The sequence below is a fragment of the Camelus bactrianus genome, chromosome 16, assembly GCF_048773025.1.
Source record: "Camelus bactrianus isolate YW-2024 breed Bactrian camel chromosome 16, ASM4877302v1, whole genome shotgun sequence".
NCBI classification, from domain to species: domain Eukaryota; kingdom Metazoa; phylum Chordata; class Mammalia; order Artiodactyla; family Camelidae; genus Camelus; species Camelus bactrianus.
Genome location: NC_133554.1, coordinates 10,431,774 through 10,453,801, shown reverse-complemented (window position 1 = coordinate 10,453,801; position 22,028 = coordinate 10,431,774). Strand labels below are relative to the sequence as shown.

Below are 22,028 nucleotides of genomic sequence, written 5' to 3'. Positions count from 1 at the left end.
AGTAATATAATGCAGTAGTCATTAATGCAGTTGTCAAATAGCTCTGGTTCTCCCCCACTGCATGCACACATAACATTACATTTCTTGACCCCCTTATGGTTGACAGGGACCAGGTGTCTAGACGTGGTCAATGACTTCTAAGTGGAAATGCCTCCATTCACTTCTGGCCAGAGAATTTAACTGTTGGTTAAACAGAGCCAACAGAAGAACAGTCTCTCCGGCAATGTTTGAGATGGTGGCTGCACTATTACTGAGTAATCTCAATGAGCAGAGGCCTTCGTCAACTTGAGCCAATGAGAAATAAACCTTTGTGTTTGAAGCCACTGAAATTTTAGGGTTGTGCGTGTTTTTTTTTAACCACAGCATAACCTAGTCTAGTCTGACTAACACAAAGAGTGATCAATATATGTCTTATCTCACAAGCTACCTATTGCTAGGCTAGATCTCCCTGACTTCACATAGGCAAAGTTCTTTTTTTAAGACAAATACAATTATCTGTTATTTTAGCAAGTTTTCTGCCCAACTATGGAAAACTTTCTGAATCCTGATTTTTATCAACAAACCTAATGGTTATTCAATTTCTTTGATTCCTACAAACCTAGGATATACATTAATGTCTTCATCAAGTGATTACTTTCTGGAATTGGATCAATTAAGTTCAGGACCTGATGTAAATCAGGAAAATGTCTATCTTGGTTAATGTGAACCAATCAAACACCACTAGGGTTATAACTGCTCAACTATACAAGCATCCATCCAATCTTCCACATGATTACCACAAACCATTCCGTCAAGTGTCTTAAGAGAATCACTACAAAGAATGATATATGACTGAGGAAGGAGAGAAGGAAGAAAATGAGGACTAAGATATAGAATACTAATAGTAGATTGACCGGTTAATGTCACACAAAGGAGCAAGGGCAAACACATATATAATAATTTAGAGCCAAGTACAAAATGATAAATGCTTTAAGGATAAAGAAAATAGGGTAAAAGTTCACTAAAAATATGCCAGGCCTTACTTTAGACACATTCTCAATGCCAACAACCTTGTAAAACTATTTTTGCAAGAGACAGAGTGTTGAAGAAGACTTCTAAAAAGCAAAAACATTTGAACTGGTCTTTTACCCTAAAGAATGAGTTTATTTTACTAAGCAGAGATGGGAAAAAGAAAGGAACACCCCTAAATAAAAAGTATGTTATATAGGGAAAGGAACAGGAGAGAAAGAACATTTTTTCCAAAGGGCAAATTCCTAAACCAGAAAGTTCAGGGTTTATTTTTAATACCCTATCTTGCCTCAAAGTATAAAGTACTTTTCAGAGATATATAAAATACAAAAAAAAAATATAAATCAGAAATAGACGAGAAAAAGAGAAACAAGGGAGAAGCACTAAGTGGAATCAGAAATATGGGTAATATAAAAATTTATTTAAAACGCGTATCAGAGTTGTCTACATTCACAGGGTTAACAGCCTACGTTTTCAGCTCCAAGCCAGTAGGTGCTTAATTTCTGATAAATAACTAGTCCAATTAATTCAAGATTTCTGCAGCTGATATGAAAAAAGAAATATGATCAGATAATCACACAACTAAGTATCACTAAGGTAGAAAAAATCATTATTCTGATTAAATAGAATTATTTGCATTGCTAAAAGAAAAAATGAACTTACTCCAAAAGGTCCCCATAAAAAGAAGGACCTTATGTAGTATCTTCACAACACCCAAAATGAATTTCACACGGCTGCCACTGACAGTGTATTTCCACAGGTAGAGATCGTCGTGTTATCAACCAAAGCACAATTCAGTGAAAACACCTCTATGTGGAGTGGGTGTGCGGCAGGGCAGACGCACAGCGTTGTGCAGAGTCTGAAGCAGCATTTAAGGGCATCCAAATGATACTTAACTTGTTGCATGGGGAGGGGATAAAGGGCGATCAGCAGGCAGGTGGTTTCAAAACTCAGAATCTAAATTAAGGGACAGATCCTCCTCTCCCTCCACAAATGTACAATTTTGAATACAATTTCAGAGGGATTTCAGACTACAAGGTCCATCTAAGAATCCCCAGAGGAAAGGAGTGTCTGTAGGACTTTTAGTCAATTCTCAAAAAATATAGTTTAATCTTGGTTAAACTGAATATGATAGTAGCAAATCTCAAATTATACTCAATGACCAAGCACCAATAGTGCAGATACATATACTATAAACGGCCAACATAGAGTAAACCTATGGTAGAGTACACATTTTGAGAGCCTTAACCAAGTCTTATGACTAAACAGAAGACTATTTCAATGGATACTTAAAATGGTTGCTTAATACTCCTTCACTGACCCATGCCACCACCACCCCCAGCCATTCTGAACCTCTTTAGGTTTCCCCAGTGTCTTGGCCTTTGCAAACATCTGGCTAGTTCCTAAAACTATCCTTTAGTCTTAGTGTAGATATCACTTCCTCGGTGATGTTTTTCCCAACTCCTCCTGCTTTATGAACCACATATGTTACGGCAATTACAAACTTAACTTTCTTCCCTGCTAAATGAATGTACTTCCTTCAAGGAGCAATTTCTCCAGTGTTTCCCAAGCCCAACAGCATTTAAAGTCAGCATTCATATAACTACCTGAAAAACAAGACTACCTCTGATAAAAAGCGAATTACCCTTAGAAATTTTTCAGTCTCCTTTCTGATACACAAATGAGCAAATTTCTATCCCATACAGTCTGGCTCAACCAACTAGCTAAGAATACTGTCAAGGGAGTTAAAACCTAATGCCACCTTGAACATTTCAAAATGAGTAATAAAGCACTCACAATGTCTGTTTTTAAGAAGCAGTGTTACTTTCTGCTGTACTCGCCAAACTATTTGTAACAATGTGCACTCACAGGCTGAAAGAAGCAAAGTATAATTAAATGGCACGGCCACTGTTACTTAAACCACTCTTAGATAATATAACACCATATCATCTTCATGATAATACTGCCTTCCCATTCTCCATAGAGAAACTATTTCTATCTAGTTCATTCATAAGTGGTATCACATCATGAAGGAACCATTAAAAAAGAGACTGGCCAGAATACATTCATTGTTTTACTCCAATGTCAATTATTATTTGACCCATAAAGAAACTGTCTCCAAGGACCCTAAGAATAACCCATATGGTAAATGGAAGTGTATCAGTCAAGGTTCAGGGTGAAGAAAACACATTTGGTGTTTTGAGAAAGAATTTAATGAGATTGGGTGCTTATGAAATTAGTGAAGAGGGCTAAAAAAATGAGTTAGAGAAAGAACTGCCAGTACGACAACCAGAGAAATACAGAAGTGACCTACCAACAGCCCTGGAGCTAAGAGTTCAAGAACAAAGTACAGTAACAGTGATCCAGATTCAGGACAATTAAATCAAGAAGGAATCACTATGCCACTTCTATGCAATGCTGTACTGCAGATTATAGCCAGTGAAATAAGAAAAATAAATAAAGACATACAGATTGAAAAAGTAAAACTGTGTTTATCTGCAGACTATAATTGTAGATGTAAAAAAATGTTACGGAAAATTAAAAAAAGGCTACTAGATCTAATAACACAATTCAGCAAAGCTACACAATACAAGGTCAAAGTTCAAAAAATCAATTATATTTCTACATGAAATACTTATGGATACATTTAACAAAGCAGGTTGAAAATCTATACAGTGAAAAACTACAAACTTTGCTAAAATTTAAAAATGCCTAAATAAATGGAGAAATAAACCACGTTCATGGAAGACTCAATATTGTTAAGGTGTCAATTCTTCTGTAATTAATCTATGTATTCAGTGTAATTCCACTCATAATCACAGTAGACTTTTTTGTAGAAATTGTGTCAAACTGACTTGAAAAGACCTCAAAAAGCCTAATCAATTTTTAAAAAGAAAAGCAAAGTTAGAAGACTTATACTACATGATTTTAGGACTTACTATACAATAATAATCAAGAAACTGTGTTACTGGCATAAAAATAGACATACAGATCAATGTAACTGAATACAGAGTCCCCAGAGACACCAACAATAGGTTGGTCAACAGATTTTCAACAAAAGTTCCAAGGTAATTCAGTAAGGACAGTGTTTTCAACAAATGATGCTGGAACAACAGATACAATATGCTGTAACACAGATCAACCTTAAAAACATTATGCCAAGTGAAAGAAGCCGTAACAAAAGAACACATATTGTATTATCTCATTTACAGCAAATGTCCAGAAAGGGCAAATTCATAGAGACAGAAAGCAGATTAGTAAGTTGCCTGAGTGTGGGGCTGGGAAAGAGGAGTGACTGCTAGTAGGCACAAGGTTTCTTCCTGAGGTGATGGAAATTTTCTAAAATTACATTGTGATGGAGGGAGGAGGTTGCTCAAGTGGTACAGTGCTTGCTTAGCATCCACAAGGTCCTGGGTCCAATCCCCAGTACCTCCATTAAAATAAATAAATAAATAAACCTTACTACCTACCCCTAAATAAATAATATTGTTTTAATTTTTTAATGGATATTTTTAAGTGTAATCCAGACCCTAAGAGCTACATATGACGAATTTAGGAAAAAAACAAAACTATAGTGACAGAAAACAGATCAGTGGTTGCAGGGATTGGTGAAGGAGGGAGTGGTCAACTGCAATGGGTACACACAGGGAATTTGAAGGTGACACTGTTCTGTATAGCCCTGAGGTGGTAGATACATGACTTTACGCACTTGTCAACACCCATAGAAATGTGTATCTCAAAGAATAAACTTTGATGTATGCAAAGTAAATTTTAAAAATCAGCAAGGATGGAATGAAGACTATGACAAATGAATCCAGCTGTATTACAACTGGATGACATAATCTCACTGAAGGGGTTGGGGGCGGAATGGCGCTGACCTAAGTAAGGTTGGAAATCAATGTTTTGGCTGTACACTGAAAAGATGAAGACAAAGAACTATATATATAAACACTGTACTCTAGGTGTAAATTTGCTTCCCACAGGGGTATGGGTTAAAATTTCTAAAACTGCTTTTAAACAAACAGTGGGGGCAAGGTTCTTCACAAAGAGGGAAGTTACAGGAAAAACAAGAAGAGAAAGCTAGAAAGAACACTGCTACTTGATTAGAGTCAGAAACCAGAATGAACCTAGGGGTAGCTTAATATATATACAGATGGATATACAGAAACATTATAGATGTGTATATACCTATGTTAGTTTAAGTATACATATTGCCAACCTCTGTCCTGTAAGGTAATGACACCACACGTTCAATGCTCAGATCTTGGTTTCCAAGAATGTATTCTTGGAAAAATAGATGACTCTAGGGCTGGGATAGAGAAAATGCAAGATAGGTCTGACACATACTGCAGTCATCAGAAAATAAGGAAACGCTTAAAAACTAAAAGGTCAAGTGCATGTCAAAGGGACATAAGAACCAACCTGAAAAATAAACTCCCAATGACCAAAGATGAAACAATTTAGGAACAAAATAAATGACATAAGAACAAAATAAATATATAATGAATCATGAATTTTATGTCAACTTGGCCGGGCCACAGTACCCAGATATATGGTCAAACATTATTCTAGATGTTTCTGTGATGGTTTTTTTTTTAATGAGATTGTAATTTAAATCAGTAGATGTTCAGTAAAGCAGATTACCCTCCATAGCATGAGTGGGCCTCATCCAATCAGTTGAAGGCCTTAATTTTTAAAGACCAACCTCCCTCAAGAGGAAACTCTGCCAGCACACTGCCTTTGGAGTTGCACAATACTGCTCACCTCTAGAATGCCAGGCTACTGGCATTTGGACTTGCCAGCCCCTACAATCACATGACATATAGATCTATCTGTGTCTCCATCCTATTGGTTCTGTTTCTCTAGAGAACCCTAATACAGATTTTAACCCAAAATACAAAATAAAATATACAAGCTCATACTGAATAAATGATTGAATTAACAGATAAATAGGAGAGGTGACAAATCTTCCTTACAGATGAATTCCAGTAGACAGTGTCCCCTTTAGGAGATGCAGCCTCATCCCTCCTTCCCACATGAGTGTGGACTGGACTTTGTGAGCAGCTTACAAAGAAAAGGGTAGGAAAAGAGAAAAATAGTAACTTCACATGGAGAAACCTGACCAACTTTAACCAAGGGATCAAGGTTCACATCAACAGTGTCGTCATGTGGTTATGGCTGACGTGGTGAGAAGGGCATTTCACCTCCGTGGTACTCTTTCTGAAAGCCCCAGTCTAATCATGAGAACATTAGACAACCCCAATTTGAGGGACATTCTACAAAATGCCTGACTGGTATTCCTAAAAATTGTGTCAGATATGAAAAACAAGGAAACTCTGAGAAACTCTCATAGAACAGAGGAGACTAAGAAGACATGATGACTAAATGCAGTGTCATAACCTGGATAGGCACCTGGAACAGGCATCAAGTAAAAACTTCTAAAATTTTGAATTCATAAAAAATTTGAATAAAGTATAGACTTTAGTTAAAGTATAAACTTTAGTTAACCTATCAGTATGTTTCATTAATTGTGACAAACGAACCACATTAATGTAAGATGTCAGTAACAGGGGAAACTGGTGGGGGGTGTCCAGGGTATATAGGAACTCTCTCTACTATCTTTAGAATTTTTCTGTAACTAAAACTGTTCCAAAATTAAAAATTGAAGAAAAAAAAAAAAAAGCCTTTCACAGTGGCACTGCTTCCCCAACAGCCATATCATAATTCATAGACTCTGAAGAGGGCAGCAAGAAGCACAGCACCCTCACCTGTGCAGCTGCTGCACTTGTACGAGTTAAAGATAAACCAATTGGATAGGGACAGTTTAGTTCTTTTCCACCAGGCAAGCGCTAATGGCAGAAGCAGCAGCAAAGGTGTAATCCTAAGGGAGAGATGTAAAAACAACCAGAAAAGACAGTAAAAATACAGTATCTCCCCGGTGTACTACCACACCACAGATGTTCACAGCAGTTTGAAAAAAGAAACCAGCACAGCTGAAAGTCCTAGACTGCTAATGATGACAATATAAACCATCCTATGCACTGCTAAATACAAAAAAATACTATCCTCAAGGAAAGCCTCAGAATAACCCTCCTTTCTACATAAGCCTTGAAATAGACATTTTAGTTTTAGAATCCTATAGCATAGAAGATGAGAAATAGAAAAACTCAAAATATCATATGAAGCCATGAACAACAGTAGTTCCCCTTGCAAACTACATAAAGTTTTCAGTTTAACAAACAGTGTATTACTGTATGAAAAGCAGTAGCCTTGGTAATAAGGTCACCTGAGTTTAAAATCTATTTGTCACTTATACCAGTATGTAAAACGAACTTTAACAAACTCAATTTCGAAGAGTATGATTTTCACTAAAATCCTTAACATTAAAGGTCTTCCTTTCAGAATTTCAATTTACAAAAAAGCCAAAATGCAAGGAAAAAAAATAATGAAATGTTAACAGAGGCTGCAAAGGGATAGCTAATGTCTATATCATACGTTTTAACTTTTCCAAATCTACAATAAATATGTTCATTTGTAACTAGAAAAATTATTCTTTGGGGGGGGTAGTCAAGTTTATTTTTTTAATGGAGGTACTGGAGATTGAACCCAGGACCTCATGCATGCTAAGTGTGAACTGTACTCCTGAGCTATATCCTCTGCTCAAAAATATATATTTTAAAATATATATGTTCCATTTTCCTCTAGAAAACATTGTTTTAGGTTACCTTATGCTTATTTTAAATACATCTCACACATGCTCCAAAAACTAAGAAAATCAAAGGAATGTATGCCCCCCCAGACACCCTGAGACCTAAGCAGGAAAGGTATAATTGGATCAATACATTTTTTTAGTCTCTATATAGACTTAATTTAAATATTGTTAAAGACAGGCTCAGAAATTAATGAAATCTAGCTGTCTTGGTTCCACTATTGTGAATAAGCCAAACTTAGTTTCCTCCTCTGGAAAACGTGGTCAGCCACCTTGGTAGCTAAGGTTGAGAACCAGAAAGAAACTTTGAAGATATTAAACCAAAAAGAGAAAGAAAGGAAGAAAGAAAGAAAGAAAGGAAGAAAGGAAGGAAGGAAGGAAGGAAGGAAGGAAGGAAGGAAGGAAGGAAGGAAGGAAGGAAGGAAGGAAGGAAGAAAGAAAGAAAGAAAGAAAGAAAGAAAGAAAGAAAGAAAGAAAGAAAGAAAGAAAGAAAGAAAGAAAGAAAGAAAGAGAAAGAAAGCTTTAAAAGACAGAGGGAAAAAACTTTTCATGTGTGGAAACTTATAGAGTCAGAAAAACTGATCATAATAGAGCTGTCCATTAGAGAAACTGCTTTGAGAGAAAATAAAGACCTTGCTCAGACACTGAGGTGTTCCAACAACTATCATTTGATCAAAGCTATAAACAAGTTGGGGGTTGGCAAGAATGTCCATACTACTGTAGTGAAGTACATATATTCTAATTTTCAACCAATATTTGTTTATAAAAGTCTACTTCCCTACTAGAAGGGGAAGCCAGGAATTGTATTATCAATCTTTGAATCCCTAGGGTGTAGCATATAAAAAGATTCCATTCACATGTGCTTAAGTCTCTCAGAGGTGGGGGGCTAGGGGGGAGGATCCAGTACAGTAATTTTAACCCATTCAATAAATATTTATTGGTTGCTTGCTGTTTCAGCCATGCTTCTAGGCAGTTGTGACATGTCAGTTAATAGATAAAAACAAAAATCTCGGTCCTCATGCAGAGACTGTAGTCTAATGTCCTTCCTCCACCTTTTCCAAAGCAGTGCTAAATTGTGGTCCATTACCTGGTGCCAATCTACCAAAATATCATTGGTCCGTGACAGTCAGCCAAAGCAAGCATTTAGAAACTCAGCCCTTTGATGGTCATTTTATATGATGAACTTAATATTATAAAGTATGGGTTCAATTCTGTCTTTTTTTATTTAATTTTTCTAATAATTCATCTTTATTGTTTTTCTAAGTTCATTACATAATGAATTGGAAAAAATTTTAAACTGGCCTTTGACCACAGATAACAAGCAATTGTCCAACATATTTTGATCACATCACTTTCCAACTTCTCAGATAAGATTCCATACTCAGTATTTCTAAGGTCTTCCACAAATACCAATCTTTCCACTTTTCCCGCTGGTTCAGTTTATCACATACTCCAACCACACTGAATTGTTTACAGCACAAGCCTGTCTTGTGTGTTCTTTTCCCTCAGCCTTAAATACTTTTCTACTTTAATTTTTTGGGGTTGAGTAGGTAATGAGGTTTACTTATTTATTTTTTGAAGGAGGTACTGGGGATTGAACCCAGGACCTTATGAATGCCAGGCATGCACTCTACACAACTTGAGCTATATCCTCCCCCTAACCTTTTTTTTATAGGGGGGGTAACTAGATTTCTTTATGCATTTTTTAATTAATTTTTAATTTTATTTTTTAGGGGAGGTACTGGGGATTGAACCCAGGACCTTGTGCATGCTAAGCATGCTCTTTACGGCTGAGCTATACCCTCCCCCTACTTTCCTATTTCATGTGATCAAATTTTACATACTCTTCAAAAGCCAAACACCACCAACTCCTCAAAGCCCTCCATGATCCAGACAGGTAGAAGCAAAGTTTCCCTGACTTTTCTTTAATACTTTAAAACAGTCCACTGATGGGATTTTCTACAAAATGTGAGTTCCTGGAATACAAGAATAACTTACTCATTTGGCATCCCTATACAGCACACAAAATAGACATCAAATTTGCTAAATGAATGATGTAAGAGACAGCATCACTGAATGTTATGTATAAATGAGCTTCTCTCAAGAGATCAGAAAACCCTCTGAAACAATACTCAAAGTTGTGGGTGTACACTCTTCTGAGGAGAAGGTCTTTAACGCTTACTAGATTCTCAAAAGAGTCTAACAACCCCCAAAATGTTAAAGGAAAGGGATAGGGTTTCATCAGCAGACAGATGTATTTCTGCCAGCCAGCTCCATCAGGAATAGCTTGGGGAAATTTTCAGATATAATATAAACTGCAATTTCCTTATCTCAAAAAGATGATAATATTTACTCCAAAGATTTGATGTAAGAACTGAATGTGACCACATACGGAAAGTCCTAGGATCATGAAGAGTATGTGACAGGCACTTAATGATTTAAGTTTCCTTTCTGCCCTCTTTCCTCTTTTAAATAAGTTTATATATTCATGAAGTAAGCAGGCTTAGGTGCTTTACAATTTTTTAAATTACAAATTACTGCCATCCCTTGCAAGTTGTGTCCAGACTATTTTCTTGGAAATCTTCAACAGGGTTAGTTGTCTCACGAAAACACGTATTTGTTTTAAATCTGTCAACTTTAGATTTGTCATGCTAAGTAATTCTAATTACTGTTTTCTCTACACTGATAAATGCAAAGATTTTTAAGAACTGACATCTTGATTCTGCTGTATCCAAATATAGTCCTTTTCCTATGAAGCCTTCCCTGATCTCACTGCACTCCCCCATAATTAATCACGCCTTCCTCAGTGCTACTTTCTGCTCCTTCCACATATACACATGTATTTACCATACTGCATTATAACTGTTTACATGTCCATCAATGCCTACTACTAAATGTCGCACCTCAAGGCAGGAATACTTGACCAATATCCTTGCATTCTCCTAGCATTTCTCAATACAACTGCACACAAGAGCTCAACAAATGAATTTTTATACTGATCCTTTCTTCCAATTGCCAAACAACAGCACAAGAAGTTTAAATGAGGATTATTTTAAATTAAGATGGAATTTCTATCTCAAATTACACATTTCTCAATTGCAACCTTCTACTTCTTGAAAGTGTTAATATGGCAACTATGCTGCTATGTTTGTAACTATGAAGAGTAAGTTTAAAAAAGGAGTTCTCTATATGAAATAGACTGATAAAAATGCTTTGGTTACAAGTGACTTTTTTCAACTTTTATTTTGATACACAGATTTACGGAACAATGGAAAAAATAGTACAGAAAGATCTATACCCTTTACTGTTTCCCTCAATGCTAACATCCTGTATCACTATGGTATAAAAACCCAAGAAACTGACACTGGTACAATTTGCACATTTTATTCAGACTGCATCACGTGTGTGTGTGTGTGTGTGTGTGTGTGTGTGTGTGTGTGTAGTTAGTTCTATGCAATTTTATCTACAGATTTGTGTAACCACTGTTTAAGATACAAACTGTTCCATCACCACAAAGATTCATCATGCAGCCATCTTATAGCCATACACCATTACTATCCTGAATCCCTAAAAACCACTAACCTATTCTCCATCTCTACAATTTTGACATTTCAAAAATTGTATAAGGGTGTCGAGATCATTCAGTGGAGAAAGGACAGTCTTTTCAACCTTAAAACTTAAACATGAAACCTAAACTATAAAACTACTAGAGAAGCTTCATGATATGGGACTTAGAAATAATTCCTTGGATGTAACACCAAAAGCACAGGCAACCAAAGCAAAAATAAACAAATGGGACATCAAACTTAAAAAAAAAAAAAAAAACTTTTGTGCAAATGACATAATAAAGTGAAAAGGCAACCTATGGAATGGGAGAAAATATTTGCAAATTATATACCTGATAAAAGGTTAATATCTATACTATACAAAGAACTTAACAGCAAAAAGTCAAATAACCTGAGTTTAAAAATGGGTAAAGGATCCGAAGAGACATTTTGCCAAAGATAATCTACAAATGGCGAGCAAGGATGTGAAAAGTTGCTTAGTGTCAGTAATCATCAGAGAAATACAAATCAAAACTATGAGCACCTCACATCAGTAAGGATGCCTACTATCAAAAAAAAACAAGCGTTGGCAAAAGGTGGAAAAATTAGAATCCTTGTGCACCGTTGGCAGGTCTGTAAAATGGTGCTAATGCTATGGAAAACAGTATGCAGACTCCTCAAAAATATTAAACATAAAAATACTCAATTTGATGTATCACTCTGGTAGAGGATGTTGATAATGGCGGAGGAGGCCATGCTTGTATGAGGACAGGCGTACCACAGGAAATCTCTCACTCAATTTTGCTGTGAATCCAAAGCTGCCCTAAAAATAAAGTTTACTTAAGAAAAAAATAAATAAAAGTATCATATGACCCAGCAAACCCCACTTCTGGGTATATATCCAAAAGAATTGAAAACAGGGTATTGAAGAGATATTTGCACAACAACAACAATAACAATAGCCAGGAGGTGGAAGCGACCCAAATGACCATTTACAGATGAATGAACAATATGTGGTATATACATCCAATGATTATTCAGCCTTAAAAATGAAGAAATTCCTGTCACATGCTACATCATGGATTAAACTTTAAGACATTACACTAAGTAAATAAGCCAGTCAAAGAAAGACACATACTGTATGATTCAACTCATATAAATCAAATTCACAGAAACAGTAAAATGGTGGTTACCAATGGCTGGGGCAAGGGGAAGTCATCTAATGGGTAGAGGGTTTCAATTTTTCAAGATGAAGTTCAGGAGATCTGTTTCACAATGTGAATATACTTAACACTACAGAACTGTACACTTAAAAATGATTAAGATGGTCAATTTTATGTGCTTTCGACCACAATTAAAAAAAAGAATTTTATATAAAGAGAATCATGGAGTATGCAACCTTCTAAGATTACCTTTTTTTCATTCAGCATGATTCCCTTGACATCATTCAAATTGTTTTCTGTATCAATAGTATGTTTCTTACTATTGCTGAGTAGTATATTCCATGGTATAAATGGAGGACATATGGGATAATTAAAAGTAATACATTAAATAATTAAAAGCACAAAGCAGTAAATTACAGTATCTTTCCCAGCAGTTCCTGAGGCCAGAATCTTTCACTGGAACAGCACTGATAAAAATTTGATTTATCTGAAAAAGCCTAATACTATTTTGCACTATGAGAAAGTTAAAATGCTGCATTTTAATATATATATCTTATTTCTTAAAAATGCATTTTATTCCTGTTCTTTCATTTATCTATTCATAAAAATAATTCATGTTTACTAAAAAATTTGCAAAATATTTGCATTTTCTTATTCATACTTTTCTGTACCTGAAATGCCCTCAACCAGATATAACTACATTCCATTTACCTGGCCAGACTGTTTGCATAAGCATATACTGTGCTTTCTTCTCTGAAAAGTTACTTCCTACAAACCAAAGATGGCATTAAACAGATTTTTGGAGGTTCTCTAGTGTTTTAAATTCTAACAAGAATAGTTCTTAATAAATAGAAAAATGCAAAATTCTTCATCCTAAATTGAGCTGAGTCCATTAAAACAAAAGAATGCTTAGCATTTTCAAGAGTGTATCCACACCACGATTTATCATAAATTAGCATACCCCCTTCAAAAAAAAATTTGCAATGAAGTTCCCAAGATCAAATAATCCAAGGATTGCAACGCTTCTTGACAATGCAAACACTCTCAAAAAGCATTAATAATACAGTGGTAGTGAGTGGGTTTTCAAATTTTCCACATTAGATACGTCTCTTAATAATCAAGGCATCTAATTTCACAATTATATGTGGACACATGACCAAATATAAAGAGTTATTAACTTATATATAACTATATAAAAAACTATATACTTTGGGACTACTTTTCAGTAAATAGATTATACTAATACACTAATACCTACAAGTTATAGTTTATGTCAACAATTTAATATATTTAGTATTTTTAAAAATGAAATCATCCATTACAAAAGACTAATGTAGAAAGTATGTTTCACTCTGAATTTATAGAAAATTAAGTACCGATGGATACTTATAACTAAATGTCATTATATAGCAAAAATATTCATAGTAACAAATTATAACTTAAAAATCATTTACCCCTAATGTTAAGAAAATTCACTTATTAAAAAATTAAAGACATTTTCCTCCAGCTTTATTGAGATAAAATTGACATATAACATTGTGTACATTTAAGGTACACACATATGATTTGATATGTATATGTATTTTGAAATAAGATTCTGAAACATGACACATCAGATGCATAATTCCTTGATATTGCCTACACTATAGGGATTACAAATCATCTGACACCCTCCCTCAACCACAATGTTTGTTTCATTTATACCTTTTTTCTGACAGTGTATAATAGCTGCTTTATTTCTCTAAGTTTAATGATTTTTAGATATAAAAATTCCCAAACTCTATTAAAGAATTAGAGTTTGATGCAATATAATTACTTTTAGACTTTTCTTCCATTTCTAAATGTGTGTGTTAACAACTATTAATATTAAGAATACAAGTGGGGAGGATATACCTAAAGTGGTAGAGTGCATGCTTAGCATGCATGAGGTCCTGGGTTCAATCCCCAGCCCCTCCTCTAAAAAACAATAATAATTAATAATGGTGATGATGAATAAATAAACTTAATTATCTCCCCCTTAGGGAAAAAAGGAATACTAGCATTATGTTCACCACTCAGAATCTTCTACCACTAGGGTATTCCTGTCAATAATCAGTTATTCTATTTCTGCTTGTTTAATATTGTCAATGGAACTGTATGTCAAGAGTGCCAATATATTCTAGAAAGGCCATAAAGAAATATTAAATCTAACTTCCCCCTTTTAAAGAGTATTCCTTCAACGCCCTCCAACACCAGAGCTGCTAAAAACATCACAAAAACCAGGCACTGGGCTACCTGCAGGTAGTCAGTCCTCCAGGGGACAACAAAAAAGCTTAGGGCACCTACCAAAAGTGTGGGGCTCAGAACACCAGCTCCATAGACACTCAAAGTAATATTTTAAAAACTGGGTTTTTTTGGCCCCATCTGGACATGTAGACTAATATTCTGTGGAGATGAGGCCTGGAATCTGTATTTTTAACAGACTCCCAAGTGATTTTATTGCACATAAGTCTGAGAACACAAATAACTAACTTACTACCACCTGCTTACATGGGTAGCCAAGGAGACAAAGATTTGGGTATGTTCCAGATTACTTTAAAATACAATCAAAATCTTTATAGTAAAATAAGTTCAATTATTTTATTGTTACTGCATAAAGAGATTCTTCTTAGTTCTGGAATGACAGGTGCCTATGAGGACGTAACTACTGAAAATCTGCGTTGTCAATGTTAAAAAAAAAACCTTAAGTGATCTTAAAAAAACACCTCTATATTCCTTATAAATGCTTGTTATAAAGTAAAACTTAGTATCATTAGAGTAGGGAATAAACTCAATTAGTCCATTTTTTTTTCCTCAGAGTTAATTGCCAACAACAAAAAGCTTATCCCTACTTTGTCTATTAAATTCAAAGATATTTTCCTTCATTATGCAGAACGTTGGTCTTAAGTTGACAATGGCTAAAATATCTTTAACGTGCATTACTTTGTACAACAAATTTTACTAAAATGGGAACATTTTCCCAATCATTTTGGTACTTACTGAATATTTAAAACCATATTTCACGTCTGCTCTAAATTGTTGCTCCCTGGAAGGTAATAAAGCCAATTAAAAACAACAAAGTCTCTAACAGGAAGGTCCTGAATGTAAATCTAGCAGCACCACTTTTATCTGTGTGACCTTGGACAAGTTAACCTCTCAGCCTCTATTTCCTTATTGGGAGGATTAAATGAGATAATACATGTAACCCTCTCAGCATAATGCCTAGTACATGTTAGCCCTCAGTAAACATTAGCCTATATAAACATACACAGTACAGGAATCTCTCTGACAACACATAAAAGAAATTATCAATGTTGCTGCCAAGAAAAGAACTCTGGGTCAGTGTGGAAAGACTGTACCTTTTTGTACTCTTTGTATTTTTAACCAGTGCTCATAATACCTTTTCAAAAAAATTAATAATTTTAAATTATCTCTTGTGCTGTGGGGTTTCTTAGCGCTTATCACTATGCACTGCAAAAGCTGAACTGTCACTGCTGAATTCGCAAAGGAGTAAGTCATAGTCTAATAATATCCACAAAGAAATACACAAACTATTTGATGTCATGAATTGGTTAGGTGTTCTACTTGCTTCACAATGGCCATTATGGTCTTAACTAAAACATCTTAAATCAGCAATTTTTCAACCTAGGATGATTTTGTCCCTCAGGGGACATCTGACAACAAGAGACATTTTTGGCTGTCACAGCTGAGGAGGTGTACTCCTGGTATCTGGTGGACAGAGGCCAAGAATGCTGCTAAACATTTTATTATGAATCGTATAGGTCCGCACAACAATCATCAGCCCAAAATGTCAGCAATGCTGAGGCTGAGAAACTGCATGCAACCCAAGGAACTATTCTGCTTCACTATGAAAGTAACCAGGTTCTTCACTACAGTTAACAACAAAACAAAATACACACACAATAAATTCTCCCCTCAAGTAATGAAGTAAAATCCTTAAGGACTGGCAGGCTAAGGGCTCAATAAATGTAACCATTGTTGGCCACAGTTGTAAGTTTCTGAAATTCTAGCAGCTAGAATGGCTGACTGGTTCATGTGCCTACTGAATTCAATACATTTGAAGATTTTTAAAGCATTTATTATTAAGCCTTCCAAAAGTTTGCTCTAAATGATTTCAAGAGATTACAGTTTACCATTCTTTCCTGTTTTCAAATGATATTTGAAGAACCACTCAAACAATGTACTACTAAAACACAACAGGGCCTTTATTTCAGTAAGTAGTTATCAAGTCTTTCCAATAAATTTGGTATTTTTACATTTCACTTAATGCACTGGCCTTGGCCTATATTGTGCATTTTGAGCATACTCATTAAAACCCTTCAAAAGTTTAAGAAAATATTAAGAACAGTCCATTGTTTCTGATCAAAAAGACAAGAAAAATTAACCAGCAGCTAAATAATTTTATAATGAGGCTGGAAAATTACAAACTAAATCATTCTGTCCTCCAACCTTAAAGCATACCTTAGTGTGCCTTATCAAAAAGTCAACCATTAATAAAGAACTTTGGGAAATGTTTTATCAATATTTGGGGTTCACCTTCTAAAAGAGTGCAAAAGTGAACCAAGTGACTGTCAAATTTAGAGCTTGTTCACAAATGGGTCGTTAAAAGTTCTTAAATATTGCTACTAACACTGTTATTAGTCATACTTTCTACGTAACTGCATACTTCTTTTACACTTTTGAAATGTGTATCTTTCCCACTATTTTAAGAGTTGAGTACTGTTTTAATACCGATTTAGTATTTTAATACTGGTTAATAGTTCACCTCATAATTAAAACTTATCCTGATTAAAGAATTCTTAGGCAGACAAAAGAACATCTCAATTCCTCCCTCCAAAACAAAACAAAAACAAAATACACAGAAAAGTAAGGTATGTTTGCAAATGTAAGATGCAATAAAGTTGTTATTCTTTCATTGCCTGTCCAATACATTATTCGTGGACACAGGTATCACTCGAACTTCTCCATGCACTCCAACTCACTCCTCCTGAGCATCCCGAACTTTAATACTTGTCCAAACCTGCTTGCTCATGGTCTAATAATAAACCTAATTATACAATCTATAACAGCCCCTAACAACCTTTTCCTTAAGAAGCCATAAAGGTGATTTAACTAACACCTCAAACTCTTAGTAAATCTGTTTCAAAAACAGATGTCTCCATTCCTGCCTATGGCTTCTACCGAGGGCTCAGGGCCGCTGGCTGTAGTGTGGGGAGGTGAAGATCCTCCAGGACCCAGAAGGACACCCGCCGGGCGTAGGGCAGCAGGGGTAACTGCTGGTTCATTTCTCTTTAAATCTGGCAGCACGTGGGGCGGCATTGTGAAGCCACCAACCCGCCTCCCCCTTACACTCGCACACGTACGTCTCCAGTGCGCATGCTCCGTTCACACAGTCCTAGCAGAGTCGGAGCCAACCCCCTAAAAAGTCAACCTGGAAGCCGCAAACGGCCGGAGGCCGGGACAATGGGGGAGGGGGGACGCAGGCACCTCTGGGGAGGCTGACCCGGGCGCCGCCCCAAGCCTGAGCCCGCGGGCCGCAGCCCCGGGAACCTGCAGGCCTGCGCAGGAGCCGGAATCGCTCGGAGCACAAAGCCCCGAGCCGGCCAGCAAGCGGCTCTCGGCTCGGCCCGCTCCTACCCTCCCCCAGCCGGGCGGTGCAGCCGGAGCCCGTGCCAGGCGGAGGCAGGCGAGGCGGCGTCCCGCGCCCTGCCGGGTTCTCAGACCCCCGCGCGCCCGCGACCAGGCCGCGGAGGCCGGCGCTTTTGTTGTCCGCCACAACTCCGCGGACCCGGCGCTGCCCCAGCAGAAGTTTGGCGCGCCTCACCTATCCGCCCGGGGGCCAGTTCCTCTCGCCCACCCTCGCCCCCGCTGCCCGCCCGCGGTTGCGACACCCAAGCCGGGAACTCGCAGCCGGCCGGGCCCGGACGGTCCTTCCTGCCCCCCGGGTCCGGCGGCCTCGGCCGCACCTGAGCCTGGACCCGCCCCTCCTGGGAGGGTCGGCCCGGGCTGGGGACCCACAGCCCCTCCCCCGCAACGTCCCACCGAGCAGTGGGGGAGGGGGCAACCCCTCCTCCTTTCCCCCGGGCCCAGGCCCAGTCGTGGGGCCGAGGCTGGGGCGCGTCCCCGCCCCCAACACTCTCAGAAAGCCGAGGAAGAAGTGCTGGGCCCGGCCGGGACGAGCGCCCGGGCTCCCCACCCTCGCAGGCCCGCGCTCGGCCTCGCCAGCGGCTGCCGCTCCCCCTCGGCTGTCCGGCGGCCGGCCCAGGAGCGCCGGGAGCAAGGGAGGAGGAGCAGGCAGCTGCTGGCGCGATCGCGGCCCGGCCCGGCGCCCCGCCGCCCGCTCGCTCACCTGCCAGCTGTCTTCGCAGTAGCAGTGCCGACTGCAGCTCCGTCATCCTCCCCGCCAAGGGCCCGGGCTGGCGCCGGGGCTTTCGAAGGACGGGGACAGACTCTGGGGCTGCTGGAGCTGGGTGTGCTGAGGAACCCGGGCCCCCACGACGGGAGCGCCGAAGCCGAGGGAGGCCGGGCTGAGGCTGCTGTGGCGGCGCCTCGCTGCCGGTGCGAGTCCGCTCGCTTCAGCTTTCCTCACAGCGCCTCACGCCCGGAAGGGGAGGGTACCCGTGCGGCCGCGGCGCGCACTGGGACTTCGCTCGCCCGCTTCCCTCCTTCAACCCGCCCGTCGGCCCCACCGGTGCCTTCCCCCGCCACTGCCTCACTGCGCTCAGGGCCGCTCCGCGCAGGCGCGCTGGGCTGCCTACTTCGGAAGCGGCCCGCCTGCTAGTCCGACTCCTCTGCCTCCCCGCCCCGCCTCCGGAGGCGGAACCCTGCCCCCTACGCGGAGTTGCGCCTGTCGTCGCCATCTTGGGAAGGTCATCTCCCGGCCCAGTGCCAAGGCCTCGGCGGCAGACGCCCCGCAGACGCCATGACAAAGAGGTCACGGAGGGTCAAGACACCGCCTCCGGGTTGAAGCAGGTGCTCTGGGTGTGAAGGGACCAAAAGAAGTGGTAGGTGCCTAGATGTTGATGAGTGCCCAACAGGCATCTAACACTCCACACGTGGTATGCGAATTAGTCATTGTTAAAGACGAACTTACTACTGGGGAGCCCCGTTTTAAGCACACTCCCAAAATAGGCCTAATATATGCTGGCAATTCACTTTACCGAAAGAACGCACAAAAAGATTCTTGAAATAAATTTTTCTGCATCTCATAGTACGAAGTGTTTAAACATCATTAGTAATAATCTCTAGGTGTAAGGTGAGCTGAGGTTAGGAAAATCTGATATACACAGTACAAAATGTCCAGAAAGGTATCTAAATGTGTACAACCAAAATGTGGGTTATAGGGTTTGGAAAAAGCAAGCTTACCCAGCTCTAGTTCCTCTCTTCATTCCCATAGCCTTTTGCCTTGCGTACACAAAGTCTCAATAGAGGGAGCAGAAGGAAAAGTGATACCTAATGGCACTAAAATGTATTTGTTCTTTCAGCAAGTATTTATTAAACCTGTGTTAACTTTGTACCTGGACTGTAGAAGACACAGAGAATACAGCTCTGTTCCTATCCTCAAAGGGTTTACGGTCTCTGTGAGCTCCAGATAAGGGAGCCAGAGGAGAAGCAGTTTCTAATACCGTTTCTTGGTTCTAAAAATTACTGATGAATCACTATGCTGTACGCCAGAAATTAATACAACTTTGTAAACCGACTATACTTCAATAAAAAACAAATAAGTAAATAAAAATTACTGAAAAAACTGGCTGCACTCTCCCCTTCTAGAACAAGAATTAAAAGGAACAGATAAACATTAAGAGTGAGTCCCCACACCTTTGGAAAAACAAACCCCAGGGGTCTAACACAGGTTTTATGAAGCCTAAAATTTACCCCATTTGAAGGATTCTCTTGAAGGAATAAAAAATTTAAATAAGATTTGGATATGACTGTCTATTTAGAATGAGGAAATAATGACAAATAACTATAGGCTTGGAGAATTGGTGCCTTTCTCTGAGATCTCTTTAGGCAGGTTATCAGAAATTCTGCCTTGTTACAACATGGTTTCCTCTTTCACTTAGAACAAATTCCAGGCCTTATATATTTATTCTTATTATAACTGATAAGGATTTAACTGTCATGCCAACTTCCATCTTTTATTCTTTTAGTTTCTTTAAATTATCATATTTATATTTACATCAATAGTTTTTACACTATTGAGACTTTATACAAGTTGAATAGGAAACCAGATATTATAATGAATTATATTTATTCCTTACACAAATTCTTTGGAGTCTTAGGCTTTCTAATTATACTTTTTTTTTCTTGCACTTTTTTTGGTTTTTTTTTGGGGGGGGATAATTAGGTTTATTTATTTTTAGAGGAAGTACTGGGGCTTGAACCCAGGACCTCCTGCATGCTAAGCTTGCACTTTTTCACTTAAGCTATACCCACCCCCTGTGCTGTCTTGATTATAATTAATATCCTTCCCTTCCCAATCCCATGTCAGTTCTATTGTATCAGTTACTCTTTCAAACCCTTTTTCTTGGGAATTTTTCTCTTAGAAATCTCCATATTACCCTCTAACTTGGGCTGGTTGCTTTGGGCTCTGTTTGCTGCATAGAAGTCTTTCTAGCATTCCCCTTGGCTGCTCTTCTGGACTAAGTCTACTATGTCCTGAATCAAGTCCAATTCTTTTTTGTTTATTCCCTCCTTGTCCTGGAGCCTATTATCAGATAACTTCTGATGAGAATACATGAGGCAAATTTTCCAAGTCCTTATACATTTGAAAATGCCATTATTTTCAACATCTATAATTTAGTGCCAGTTTTGCTGGGTATAGAATTTTATGTTTAAAAATCAAATAATTTTTCCTCAGATATGTGAAAGCATTGGTCCGTTTTCTTTTAGCATCCAATGTTGCTGTTAATTCTTGTTCCATTGTCAGTGACCTATTTTTTTTTCTTCTCCGGGGTAATCCTATGCTTTTTTGGTTATTTTTGGTATTTTAAAGTATCATGATAACATGCTTTGGTATGTCTATAGGCTGTTTTCTTTTTTTAATTCATTGCGTTCACAGTGAGTTTTGTGATGATAGAATGGTTGTTTTCATTTACATACAGAGATAAGCTTAGAATACTGAAGTAGTCTGCATTTTTCTGGTATATAAAAAATTATTTTAAAAAGCAATTGATTTGTGTGTGTTGATACGGCAACCTCACTAAATTCTAACAACCTATCTATAGATTATTTTGCTCTTTTACATAAATAATATATGTCCAGATACTGACATTTCTATTTCTTTCTTTTGAAACATTGTTTCTCTTTTTTCCCTCACAGTGCTGGCTAGGCTCTCCAGCACAGTTGTGTAGAAAAGGTGTTAGTGGACACTTTTGTCTTGTTCCATTCTTAAAGGGACTATTTTGATGCTTCATTATTTTTTTCATGCTGTAGATTTTTTTGTAGATCCTTGTAGCAGGTCAAGGAAGTTCCCTTGTACTCCTGGCTTATTAAGATTTTTTTTTAATTGAAGTACAGTCGGTTTACAAGGTTGTGTTAGTATCTGGTGTACAGCATAGTGTT

The 22,028-nt window shown here is 38.2% G+C and overlaps 1 protein-coding gene across 1 annotated transcript in view; it reads right to left on the bottom strand.

Moving 5' to 3' along the window:
- Nucleotides 1-19,324, bottom strand: part of UBE2G1 (ubiquitin conjugating enzyme E2 G1) — an 83,090-nt gene extending 63,766 nt beyond the window's left edge. Inside the window, 4 exon segments of the mRNA XM_074341893.1 lie at nucleotides 18,814-18,908; nucleotides 18,910-18,956; nucleotides 18,958-19,043; nucleotides 19,300-19,324. Coding sequence (XP_074197994.1) covers nucleotides 18,814-18,908; nucleotides 18,910-18,956; nucleotides 18,958-19,043; nucleotides 19,300-19,324 — 253 coding nt within the window.
- Between the last annotated feature and the right edge of the window lie 2,704 nt (nucleotides 19,325-22,028).